Genomic DNA, 13,344 nt, shown 5'->3' on the forward strand with positions numbered 1-13,344 from the left:
CATGACCCTGTAGCTCTGTATAGTCATGGTCCTGTAGCTCTGTATAGTCATGGCCCTGTAGCTCTGTATGGAGGAGTCATGACCCTGTAGCTCTGTATAGTCATGGTCCTGTAGCTCTGTATAGTCATGGCCCTGTAGCTCTGTATGGAGGAGTCATGACCCTGTAGCTCTGTATAGTCATGGTCCTGTAGCTCTGTATAGTCATGGCCCTGTAGCTCTGTATGGAGGAGTCATGGCCCTCTGTGCTTTGGTACTAGCTGCTCCGTCTCTGTGAAGCTCCTGCTGGCTAGCTAACGGTCAGCGCTCTGCACTGCGCTCACATGTGGTTTCATCTAATGGGAGGTTTGCTACTCTTCTTTTGCTCATGTGACCTGGGACCAGAGGGAATTGCAACATACTTTACAATATCAATGAATTAACTTAATTGATGAATCCAGAAAGTTATTATTAATAGCAGCTGCCAGCTAGTGCTGAATACTTACATCTTCAACGGAGATTCAATGTATTCACCTTTTAAATCCACTTTAAAATGTCCCATGCACACAGCGGTCAGCTGGGATCGGCCCCAGCTCCCTCTGAGGATAACAAATTACAGATGGATTTATTAAACTCGATCTCATTTTTACTGGTTCCCAACGTATCGGCGTGATTTCCCTGAAAACAAAATAAAACTATTGTAAAGAAGATCAACATAGTTTTTGTTGCTATTCATCATGTGACCCTATCATTTGTAACTTTAGAGTGTTGTCTTCTTCTGTTCTACTTTACTAGTAGAACAATTAAATACCACATTTTCAATGACACAGAAATCTGCTGATGCCTCGGCCATTACGACCGTATCATGTGTGTAAAGCAGCGCATGTAATGTTAAATAAAGCCCTGCATCATTATTAGACTTACCAATAATACTCATTCACACAAATAGCAAAGAAACATGCTCCAATACACATAAATAAGCACAAATAACAGAGACAGGTGAGAGGATAAGGTGAGTTTAATTAATGAACAGAGTTGACCTCTCTGTATGATGCAGTGATGTGGTAACAGGAAGCAGTGTGCTGGGACGAGGCTCGTGTTGGTCAGCAGGCCAGGAAGCCTCCGTCCACCAGCAGAGTGACTCCGTTAGTCATGTTGCTTTTGTCACTCAGCAGGAATAAGATGGTGTTCACCACGTCCTCCACCTCTGCACACAGACACACAGGGAGCTCAGCTGACACGGAGGTCAACACACTGGTGAAGTGTATACACTGCATAATCCAAGTCCACCACAAACACAATGGGGGAGTCCACATTCCTGAATCTGAATCAACCGTCAGCCTCCTTCAGCCTCCTGGTACGAAGTCTCTGAGGAGGCTGAGCAGTAGGAGCCCTCCCTCCATTTGTCTTTTGTAAAGAAGAGGAAAACCTCATCTTAAAGAGGTCAGTTCAAGATTCACTCTCGCTTTAGAACGAGCTTTATCCTTGCTATATTTGTGGGGGGTCTACATTTTCGTAGCTTCTTCTTGGCTAGTTTCGCTATGTTTTTATAGAGGTTGAAGCCAAGAAATGTCGAGAACACAGTAAAATAAGACAATCCAGGAAGAGGGCAGGGCCTCTGCAGGTACAGACACTGCCTCACACTTCTAGAGTCCAAACCATAGACTGTATTAAGATCGATGACATGTCACAAGAGTGAAGTGTGAAGAAGAGTATTTCTCGAGATATCCTGGTTAAACATCTACCGTGGTGCTAACGTAGCAGCTAGGTGGCTAACTCGCTGTGGCTGTGCTCGGCTTGTGACTGGCTCTGGCGCGTGTGTGGGGGCGGGGACTTCGATACCACGGCTCCGTCCCCCTCTCCATCACGACTGTGCACCCCCGCCTTTCACTGCTGGGATAGGCTCCAGCAGATAATAAATAGATAATGATGGATGGATAATGGGTGCGGATACGTATCTTTAAGCCAGACAGAAAGACAGTTGTATCAACAGTGACCTCAATGACACGTGACTGTGTATCAGGATGGAAGAATCAAAAGAGAATCTGTGGATTCGCCCCAGAAACGTGGTGTCAGCAGTATGTACATACAGCCGGTGGTGCCTGACCTGCGAAGCGGCCGAGGGGGATGCGGGACAGCATGGTCTTGGCTTTTTCCGGGTCGCTCCAGCCCAGGCGACCCATATCAGTCATCACCACTGTGGGGTTCACACTGTTCACACGGATCTAATCAGAACACAACACTGGTACTTCACTTCAAGCTACAGCATGTGACTTTGATCAAACATAACTTCCTGTGATATTTGCTCATACTGTCACTATATCCTGACAGTCGTACATGAGACCGGATACAAGTTATTAAATGTATGGAAACATTATAATAATGATGAGCTCATTTCATTCATAGATCTCTATAAACAAAGGTCGAATGTGGAGCCATTATTTGGCAGAGGAATATTTTATCACCTGCCAAGAATTGTAATCTCCTTCCTCAGACCAGGTGAGTGTTAAATGTACGAAGTTCATACTGTTCCCTCAAAACAGCCTGAAATATCAGCTGGTAGCAATATTTGATACCAAAGTGTGTGCAGATGAACTTCATATGTGGATGCATTATGTGGCAATACTGATATTTTACCTGCCAGGATTTGCTCCCCCTGTTATTTCAGACAATATTAACGTTACATGTAGAGGTTTATGAAAACATTCAAATGATTGATGATTGGGGTGAATCGGTGCCACACGCACATTTAAAGAGGTTAAGAACACGACAGAGGGAAGAGCAAACAGGACGACATGTATGCTGACTCAGCAGAGATAACATGAAATGAGAAAAGTTGATCTACGGGAGAATAATATTTGAAAGCACTACAGAATGACTTTGAGCCTTACTGCATTATGCTCAATCATATTATTACATCATTGAATTTAGTGTTTTCCTTTCCATGGTCTTCGTGACGAGCATTCATTTGTGATGTGCTGTTGTGTTGAGCTCTGTATCGCATGTCTTGTATATTCCTTCTTGTATCACTTTGTGTTTTTACTCGCCACTGTTTCGTTATCGTGTTTTCTTTGTTGTGACCTGCCAAGATACTACAGATGTGAATAATGTTAAAGCTATAATAAATGGTGACATTTATGTTTTAAACTGTTTATGGTCCCGTTAGAATGAAGTAAATAAATACAATCGAAGTATGAGAGAGAGCAGGGATCATAGTGAGAGCGGATGGATGAGCGGCTGAACTGTACCGAGTGTACTGCTCCCCTATTTAAAAGTATCTGTTCAAGAGATGAATGAACATAACATCTAGTTTAATGTGCAGCCATAATGCATATCAGTGTTTGATCAATTGCATTACAACATACAGAGGTTCCATGTTTCCGTCTCAGTGAACGTTAACTGTGAAATGTAACGGCCCAAATAATGAAAAGAAGTTCCCATGCTGTGGAAGCTCGAGGATACCTGGTCGGGTCCCAGCTCTAAGGCCATCACTTTAGTCAGCATGTCCAGGGCTCCTTTAGTGGCACCTGAACAACGACAGGAACACAGAGACAACCTCACCATCACCCAGTGATGAATGAAGATCCCCTTCTGAGTGCATAAAGAAAGCAATCGATTTTTCTCATATTTTACGCATATGGCTGTGTGTGTTTTTTATACAATGACAGTTTTCCTAAAATTGGATGTGAAAAAATTTAAAATATATCGCCTTGCTTACAATAACACAATTTATGAAATGGATCTGTTGAATGCACTACTATGATACCAGAGCGCTGATCTAGACACAGTTCTAAACTTCATACACAGCAAGAGGACCAGTTCTTTTAGCAGATGCAATACAATCATTTTTCACTTAATATCTTAGTGACAACTTGTTGATCTCTTGTTGAAAACTTTGTCATGTTTTCTCTACTGGAAGGGTACCCTAGAGCAGTGATTCTTAACCATAGGGCCCTATGGTTAAGAATAAGCCGCAAAAAACGTTCAGTTTTGCACCTGTGGGCCGCGAGGGCCGCGGGACCACATAGAGGGCACTTCATCATGTGTTCTCTGCTGGAAGGGAACTCTAGAGGGCACTTCATCATGTGTTCTCTGCTGGAAGGGAACTCTAGAGGGCACTTCATCATGTGTTCTCTGCTGGAAGGGAACTCTAGAGGGCACTTCATCATGTGTTCTCTGCTGGAAGGGAACTCTAGAGGGCACTTCATCATGTGTTCTCTGCTGGAAGGGAACTCTAGAGGGCACTTCATCATGTGTTCTCTGCTGGAAGGGAACTCTAGAGGGCACTTCATCATGTGTTCTCTGCTGGAAGGGAACTCTAGAGGGCACTTTATCATGTGTTCTCTGCTGGAAGGGAACTCTAGAGGGCACTTTATCATGTTTTCTCTGCTGGAAGGGAACTCTAGAGGGCACTTCATCATGTGTTCTCTGCTGGAAGGGAACTCTAGAGGGCACTTCATCATGTGTTCTCTGCTGGAAGGGAACTCTAGAGGGCACTTCATCATGTGTTCTCTGCTGGAAGGGAAGTCTAGAGGGCACTTCATCATGTTTTCTCTGCTGGAAGGGAACTCTAGAGGGCACTTCATCATGTTTTCTGTAAGTAGGTTGTTAGCCTGCTACAACGGTCACAAGGGAAACAGTACACATAAAAAGTGTCGCCACTCTGACCATCAAGGTTGATTTGAATGGGAATGGTCATTCTACTATTATATGTTTTCTATGCATAGACCCTAGCTGTTGATTAGCAATGCAATTCTGGTGAAACGGTCCATATGTACCAAACACTTCCATCAGCTACTTCCATCTTTGTCTTCAAGGAAAGGCTCCAGGTGAATGTTGGTGCACGGCGGTTCCTCTGTTACTCACAGTAGACGGTGTGGTCTCTGAGGGCACACTGCGAGGCCTGGCTGGACACGTTAACGATGGAGCCTCCTGATCCTCTTGCCTTCATACCACGGGCCACTATCTGACCACAGAGACAGAGCTCCATTTGATTCAACAGAAGCAGTTTGACAAAGCAGACATTTGAAAACAAACTAATGGTGTGATAAAACCATTGACACACCGCTCGTCCATGAAAAGGAGAGAACATACTTTACTGTCCCTGACACCAAAACCTGAGTCAACATCAATGTTTCGCTCAGCAAAACATCTACTCACAAAACAGGAAAAACACCAAAAACAAACTGAAGCCAGGAATGTAGACGTGCAAGTGCAGTCATGTGGATTTAAGGCATTCTTGTACCTGGGAGACATGCAACACAGCTTTCACATTCACGTTGAATGACCTGGAGATGAAAGACACCAGAGAACACAATAAACATAACAGGTTGTGACAAAACGTTATGTGACGGACTATTTGCTGCTGTTCAAAATCATCAAAGAATCACGTATTTAGTCTCACTGGTCAAACTGGTCGGGCGTGACCTCCAGAAACGGCTGCAGACTGGCACAGGCAGCGTTATTCACCAGCAGATCGATGGGACCGACGTCCTGCAGAGCCGCCTCCGTGGCCCCCCAGTCTGCCAAGTCCACACACACCGAGGTGATGGACGCACACTGTGAGAGGACAAGTCAGTGCAGATAATAGAAGAGGGAGGAGAGGAAGGAGAAGAGGAGAAACTGTAACGTTGAATGTGATTTGATTGTATTAAAGGCTTTGAGACAACCATCCATTCAACAACAACACACAACAGTCTATACTGCCTCACAAAGCAGGACACTAAAAACATCAGTATGACTCGCATACAAATGACACCAACACATTCTCGCTCCTAACTCATCAAATGCTGCTGCTTGCTCAGTGGCCCTAACGTCAAACTATGAAGCTCTGGGTTCCCTCTACCGTCCGTTGTGTACATGTCATGTGACAGCCTCCGGTTCCCCCCCAGGGACACACTGTTAGCTCTGTCAGCACTGTTGCCGTTGTTTGCGCTGTTAGCACCATTAGCTTCTAGCCGTCGGCTCAGCTGTCCCCATGTTGAGCCGTGTGGAGGCGATCCCTGAATCATTGCTGTGCTCAAAGTTTGGAATTTAGCACTTTTAAATGTGGATATTTAGTTTGAATCATTTCTATTTTTTATGAATTGCCACACAAAGATGCCGCAGTCATCTGTCAGATTTCATTGAAGTTTCAAACTTCATCCAGGCTGTAACTGGAGGCTCTCTCACTGAAAGCTCTGATGCATCAGATTGCTGAATGAAGAATCTGGGAACTAAACAATATGTCATGTCAGCCAAAGTCTGTTCAAGGTAATGAGACTTAAATGAAGAGAGGCACAGTGCACAGTGTTTTAAGCCTCACACAACCAGCGCTGTAGTACAACTGTCTCCGTTTGTCAGAGGACGTGAAGGTTTCGGGTCTTAAACACATCACTTATGAACTCAAGTCAAAGTGCGTGACGTACCTCCTGCACCAGACTGTTGAGGTCGGCCTGCGTGCGTGTGACCGCTGTGACCTTTGCCCCGCAGCGTGCCAGAGCCAGAGCCGTGTCCCTGCCAATCCCTGAGACACAAAACATCCATGAACACAAAGACGTGTTCCAGAGTGGAGCTGCTGCTGAGACACATGTCTCAGGCTCTGCCTCACTGCGCTCTGTGAACAAAGCTGTTTCTTCTACAGCTCAGTGTGGAGCTGACGCGACTCTTTGAGGGTACGTGCTGATTCATCAGAGTTTAACAGTTTTAATTCACATTTGTTTTCATCTTCTCTGCTTTCAGTCATTATTTTTTGTAACGGCAACATTTACCTTTCGGTCATTTAGCATTCATAAGCAGCTTACAAACATTTACTCAATACTATATAACTCACTGTAATGTCATTGTAAGGACAGTTAACACTTTATTTGACCACAATTATAACTTCTCCTATGAAGACATATTTCAAATCATTACAACAGCATTTCACTATATTGTCATTCATTCTCTTCACACTGGGTCCACAGGAGGAGTTATAGTTGTTAACAAATACACTAATAAACACTTCTGCTCACAACTATATTATAGTGTGTTATAAACCATTTATTAAATGTTTACTGCTCATATATGATAAATAAGGAACATCTTTACGTGTGAAAGTCACCATGAGCAAGTCATGATACATTCTGCATAAAACTGTGATAACTAGTGGTTTTGTTTCCAAGTGTGTCTGTAACACGAAGCAAACATTGAATGTCTGGTAATAAGGTCATCTTTTTTATGCATTTATTTATTGATCAGATAATTAACACAAGACTATTATATTCAGTCTTGTGTTTAGACACATTTCACAAGTGACAACTTGGAATGACGAACCTGAAGACACTGGAGTCATGTTCACGCTGTTGTTGATTGATTTTTTAAATATAATTCATATGTTCAAGTTTGTGTTTAACTGCAAGACAAAGGTCTCCCTGGGGACAGTAAAGCTAAGGTTGAATCAGCGAGGGCAGGGCTGCCCAACCCTTTTCCCTGGGAGGGCAACAACTGAAAACGACTGGTGAGCCACAGGCCAAAAGCACACCGCTGTGTTATTGTGTTGTGTTGTTAAATGTAAATGATACCAGGATCAAGAGTTAACTTCAGTGAAATGCATTTTGTTCCTTTGTCACTGTCTGTGCCTCCACATATTTTTGTTACCTCACTCACGCCAAATTGACTTCCAGACCAAACTCTGTCCGCCATGTCAGATTATAGAGAATAATTAATAATTAGGGATCCTACATATTTAAAGAGCATTTTGATCCCACAAAAATAAAACAGCATAAACAGCGATTCATATCCAACGTATATATTTGTTTTAATTTAAATTCCTTTTTCCTCACTAGAAGGTGACTCTGGTGGACCAAATCGAACCTTATGCTGGGCCGCGACCCCCACTTTGGGCAGCCATGATGTAGGACTATTAAAATAAGACTATGACTAGAACATTTGAATGGCCCGTGTGTGTGTGTGTGTGTGTGTGTGTGTGTGTGTGTGTGTGTGTGTGTGTGTGTGCGTGCGTGTAGGTGTGTGTGTGTTTCTCTAGAACAGCCGGCTGGGGTCGCTGCACGTTCTGAAAACATCTGGTTGTGAGTGTTTCTGTTGAAGTGTGGCCTTTACCTTTTCCTGCTCCGGTGACCAGAGCTCGTTTTCCCGCAAAAGAAATGTCCATGATCAGTGAAGTCTGCTGAGATGAGCTGCAGATCAATGTGCAGCAGATTAATGTGCAGCAGATCAATGTGCAGCAGATTAATGTGCAATAAAACAGACCGAAGAGAAGCGATCAGTCACGTGACAAGAGAGGGGCCTTCTCATACACAGTCGAGCTAAACTACGCTGCAACTTCCTGATCTTTCTCCTAAATCATCCCCTGCATGTACGCCGATGGATCATCCGTGTTCCGGCTGTAAACGCAGCGCGGATCGGTTTACCAGCTGAGGTCCGCGTGCAGGCTGCAGGACGCGGCGTGTCTGTCTCCGTGCTCCTCCGCGGGGCTCAAAGATTAACACTGAAGGTACAACTGTATTCAACTCAGTCAGTCCTGCACGGTCGCACACATGCACGCGCACACAACTCCACCACCACAGCTGTGGTCAAATCAAAGCAGGCGACATTTACGAGTTCTGTACTACTTAGAAGTACAATCACCAGGTACTTGTACTTTACTTTTCCATTTACTGCAACTTCATTCTGTACTTCTAACGCACTACATTTATTTTTGATTGAGATTGTGAATACAAAATATAATCAACTAATAATGATGACGTATCTTTACAGGTGAAACTACACAGCTGTATATAAAGTCATTCAAATGATGAACACATTAATAACTATAATCCAGTAATATATTAAGTATTATTCTGCATGAATACTTGTACTTTTGATAATTTAAGTATGTTTTGATGCTAAAACGCTTTTACTCGTTAGTTTTGTAAATGCAGGACTTCTACTTGTAACGGAGTATTTGTACTCTGTGGTAGTACTTTCTCTGCATTTGTTTAAGGGTCAGTTCACCCAAATAACAAGTGTTTCTCTCTCATACTTTGGTTTCTTTGTCCAGGTTTTCACAGATGCGTCTGAGATATCTGCCTTCACTCTGTTTAACAGAATTCAGTGAAAAGTAGACTGTCTTCATAACAATGATCGAGAGATCTCGTTATGTTTTCATCTGATTGTTCCTGGTTAAACAGCTAAATGTTAGATTATTCAGTTGAATACAAAAGGGTGTTTTGCAGAAAAACGAAATATTGCTGAAGGTTTGTTGAGCATCATAAATCCAAATAAGATCCCAGTTTTGATTTACAACAAATACAATTGCTTTTCATCATTAACTCATCACTTCTTTCATTTTCCTGGTGAAACGCGACAAATAGAAACTTTGTTTCACCATTTGTGTACAATGTAAGAACTGAATTCTTGTTGCTGACAGAAATGCATGCTTCCAAACAAAAAGGATTGTTTTTAGTTTACAGGTTAAAAAAACAATTATGAATTCACTTAATGCCGTCTTTGAGATAGATCTGAAAACTGAAAATGTTGCTTTTGACTCACAATATTCCACATATATAAACCCGATATGAGGTTTCCTGTTAGGCAGTTTTGAGCTCAGTGTGATCAGATATCCCTGTTAGCGTGTAGCAATGAGCACACGTGATCATGACTGAAGTACACTCACACACACCCTAAAGTTGTAGCCTTTTCTTTCTCCACCCAGTTAGTGATTTAGGAGCACTCAATGGTTGCATCACATCACATGTGATCCAGTGTTTGCTCAGTGAGCTCATCCGCCCGTCCAACAGACCACTTCCATTGGCTCAGAGACTTCCAGGAGGAAATGGGGAAACCGGCTCCTATAGATCATGCAGTTCTAAATGATGTCATTAACTACACAACAGCAGACACATCAACTCTGCAAATATCAATTCAACAGTAAACAACCACACACATGACGATGCAGAAAGGTTTTATTGTTATTGAAACACAATAATTCATCAGTTCTCACCCACTAACCTGCAGTGGAACACAGGCTCCAGGTAGACAAGTGTTTCACACTAAAACACACAAATGAGTCACAACTTTTTGCAGGTTTCCTCGTCTGGAAGTCAATGAGTTCTCTGAATGCGTTTCTTGTTCGATGCCCAGAATAACATTTTGGTCGGACATTAAACACGTCAGTAAAAACCCTCATATGATCTCAGAAGCTGACGTGACTTAAAAAAGGTGGTTGTGTCGAAATGAGACAACCGTAAACGTGGTGTTCATTTGTGAAGATTACCTTGAGGAGCTGAACATGGAAGCATCATAAAAGTTCATTTGACAGACCTTATTTTCTGCAATAATCCAAAATCCAATGAAAAAAGAAAATCTCCATTGGCTATTTGTTGAGGGAAGCAAACCTGTAAAACGGTCTGCAGCACTCTAGCGTCTCTGGATCGTGTTAACGGAGTCGGTGGAGCCAAAGAACCAGTTGATGGGAGTACAAGTCAGCCTGAAGTCCAATAAGGAACAGAGCTGTTCCTATTTAACAACATGTCGTCTACAAGGAGTTCCTTTTCTATTGGCTCAGCGAGCTGCTGCCTGTGCAATGATTGCTCATCTCGTCTTCCACAAGCTGCTAGCTGGACAGCTGTGAGAGCCAATGACAGCCATGTCTGTTGGTTGTTCACAATGATCATTCTGGGGGAGGGGCTTAGGCGGGAGGCCTAAAAAAGGACGGGCTGTCATGTCAGTGTTGATGACTTGGAGACTTTCTTGCTAGATTTAGCAACTTTTGGAGCTAGTGCTGCTACTTCCATTGGGCTGCGTTTAAACGAGCAAACTCTCGCTAGTTTCTCAAGATGACCAACCCTAGCTTTAACGCAAGTTCAAATATGAAACGAGAAGGAAACTTCCAACTATAGAGAAACATCCCAGAGCTGACTCCAAGTCATATTGCTCCCTTGTACAATGACTAGACTATGGTATTCTATATGCCATGTTTTAGTGCTCTCCTTTCTCTACACATGCGTTCTTCCTTCCCACAACCTTCCATACAGCAAGCACCTCTTATGGTGCTTTGGGAAACAATCTAGTGTACTCAATACTCCAGATTAATCAAGAGTACTAACCCTTGTTCTAACTTTATATGATTCTTTTTACTGGGTTTCATTGTACCTAGGAACAAATAAAGCATCTTCTCCAAGGCTGTAGCACAACGGTGCTTGAGCTAAATCCTCAGATCACATATTCAGCACAACTTTAGAGCGTGAGCATGCTAAAGGTTGCCAATTAGCACAGACTCCGTTTAGTAGTTATGAAACCAAAGTATTGGACACATTTACATGTTTTACTTGGTGATGGCACTCGATGAAAAGTCAGAGGATCACCAGACTGAGTGGTGGCACTTTTAAAAGTAAAAAGAAAAATCCTGCTGGAATATCCACAGCCAATGTCACGAGACATTCATGCACTGCAAAACAATATTTGTAAGAAGGTGAGATCATCTTGTATTTAGCCTCTAGCTCACCATAAGCCCGTCTGTCGCTATTACGTCAGCCACCAGGTACGATCTCCAGGAACAAGCAGGGCTCGAAGGCTGCTGAAACAGGCCTTTGACTTTATCGCAGCACCGACATCAGGGTTTCTGTTTCTTGCTTTGGACTGCAGCCAGGCTGCTAGCGGCTAAAGCTACCACGAGTTCATGTTAACAGCCAGAACATGAACCAGGAACTACATGGAAGCCAGGACCGTCCAGAAACAAACATCTACATCTCTTTGTGATGCTCGTTTCTGGCTGCTAACGTTAGCCATGTTGCTAAAGTTAGCTATGCCAGCTCACACTGGCTGCCAGAGACATAGAAGATTCATTGTCTGGTCAACAGGAAGTTTAAACAAAAAGGTAAGAAGTCACTCAAATCATGAGGACCATGAATGTCCACAATGTGGTTGAGGAATCTTTGGCTCCAACAGAGCGAATGATCTCGACCCTAAAGAAGCATATGCAGAGCTGAGCCTACAACCGATGCAAAGACACAATACATAATGCAGTTCACTCATATTTACGTCAACATTGTAACTACAGCAACATACAGGAAGTGACAAGATCAAAGTAGTGCAAAACCAAAGAGATGGGCCTGTTAGAAACGGGCGAATACAAGAAGAAGGTATTTGGCTGAGAACACAAAGGCATCACAGCAATTACAACAGTCAGAAATCAATGTGTGCATGCAGCATACAAACCTCCGTCACATCAAACATCAGTCCATCAGTGTGTGAGAGCCAACCCCATACATACATCATAACTTCAGAAAAGTACCTCAACAACCCCCATTCTGAAGAAGCTGGATTTTATATGGACTTTGGATGACATGTCAACACAAATAACAGACTGAAGTGTTGAAATGACACAAGGGCCGGTGGTTTGAGGGCTTTTCATTAAACACTCAAACATCCATGGCCTCACACAGAGTAGGAAACTCACTGCAGTGATGATGTGGGGTCCTTCACATACTGTGATGCTCCTCTACAGGTTAAACCAGCGGATGGAGCCATAGAATAGAATGTTTCCTTCATCGAACCAATGACAAAGACAGGAAGTAGGACAAGATGAAAGTGAAGCGCTCTCAGCTAATCCTACGTAAACACAGATACACTGTTAACACAAAAAGAAAATCTGCAGACAAACAGGAAAAGCTCAGATTGATAAACTACCTGCGTGCCTCGGAGTAACAGCAGCTGCATTAAACGCGCTCACCTTCTGTACGGACTGAACCACGGCAGCGATGACCGAGCGCAGACAGTTTACCAAACGTGGGAAAAACATGAATTAAGTTGAAACATTTGTAGCATATGTACCTGAACTTATAGTTTGGTTACTTATTATGATCTAAGAGACTGCTGTGTTTCTCAGTTGAGGAACATTGAGGTTCATTTATAGCTCATTTACAGTGGGGGGGGGGTGTGGCTCTGGCTTTACAAACCACCATGCTCTAGTCGCCAGAAACAGATTCATTCTTTGGCTCCAGCTGTTTAGATTGCATTCATAAAGCATGAGGCGAAGCTGCTCTGGATACAGACAGCCACCAACCCACATGTGTGACATGACATCGTTCCAGCTCGACGCAGCTTGATCCAGACGTGGCAGGGTGAGGCGGTGGGATAGATGCTGCAGGTTAAAGACACGCTGGCTTTCAGTTCATGTGGCCGTGTTCCAGCTTTGGACACCAGTCAGTGTCTGGATAGAGAAGGCAGTGCACCGTCTTAAACCTGCAGGAATGGAAGAGCATCAGGGACACAAGAGCAAACGTAGTGTTTCCCAGAATACAAGCCTTCCTGACATCAGTTTGGGTTAAGAGATTCCTGTGATGCATTGATTTATTCAGCAACATCCGTTTTAAGGATCTCCCAAATCTGTTTTTTGTCAACAATTCT

At 43.3% G+C, this 13,344-nt stretch overlaps 2 protein-coding genes across 2 annotated transcripts in view; both read right to left on the minus strand.

Annotated features, from left to right (window-relative positions):
* Positions 1 to 997: 997 nt before the first annotated feature.
* Positions 998 to 8,419, minus strand: dcxr (dicarbonyl/L-xylulose reductase). Its single transcript, XM_079292665.1, has 8 exons — positions 8,056 to 8,419; positions 6,384 to 6,481; positions 5,381 to 5,535; positions 5,222 to 5,264; positions 4,843 to 4,942; positions 3,439 to 3,503; positions 2,084 to 2,201; positions 998 to 1,183 (listed from the first exon to the last, which is right to left on the minus strand). Exons 1-8 carry the CDS (start codon positions 8,105 to 8,107, stop codon positions 1,080 to 1,082), a joined length of 735 nt encoding a protein of 244 aa, XP_079148791.1. The 5' UTR covers positions 8,108 to 8,419; the 3' UTR covers positions 998 to 1,079.
* A 1,464-nt stretch (positions 8,420 to 9,883) lies between these two features.
* The window catches only part of rfng (RFNG O-fucosylpeptide 3-beta-N-acetylglucosaminyltransferase), a 29,630-nt gene continuing 26,169 nt past the window's right edge, over positions 9,884 to 13,344 (minus strand). Inside the window, exon 9 of the mRNA XM_079293347.1 lies at positions 9,884 to 13,179. Within this exon, the coding sequence (XP_079149473.1) occupies positions 13,104 to 13,179 (76 nt within the window). The 3' untranslated portion in view covers positions 9,884 to 13,103. The remainder of the gene's footprint in view (positions 13,180 to 13,344) is intronic.

The sequence above is a fragment of the Melanostigma gelatinosum genome (genome assembly GCF_949748355.1).
Source record: "Melanostigma gelatinosum genome assembly, chromosome: 21".
NCBI classification, from domain to species: domain Eukaryota; kingdom Metazoa; phylum Chordata; class Actinopteri; order Perciformes; family Zoarcidae; genus Melanostigma; species Melanostigma gelatinosum.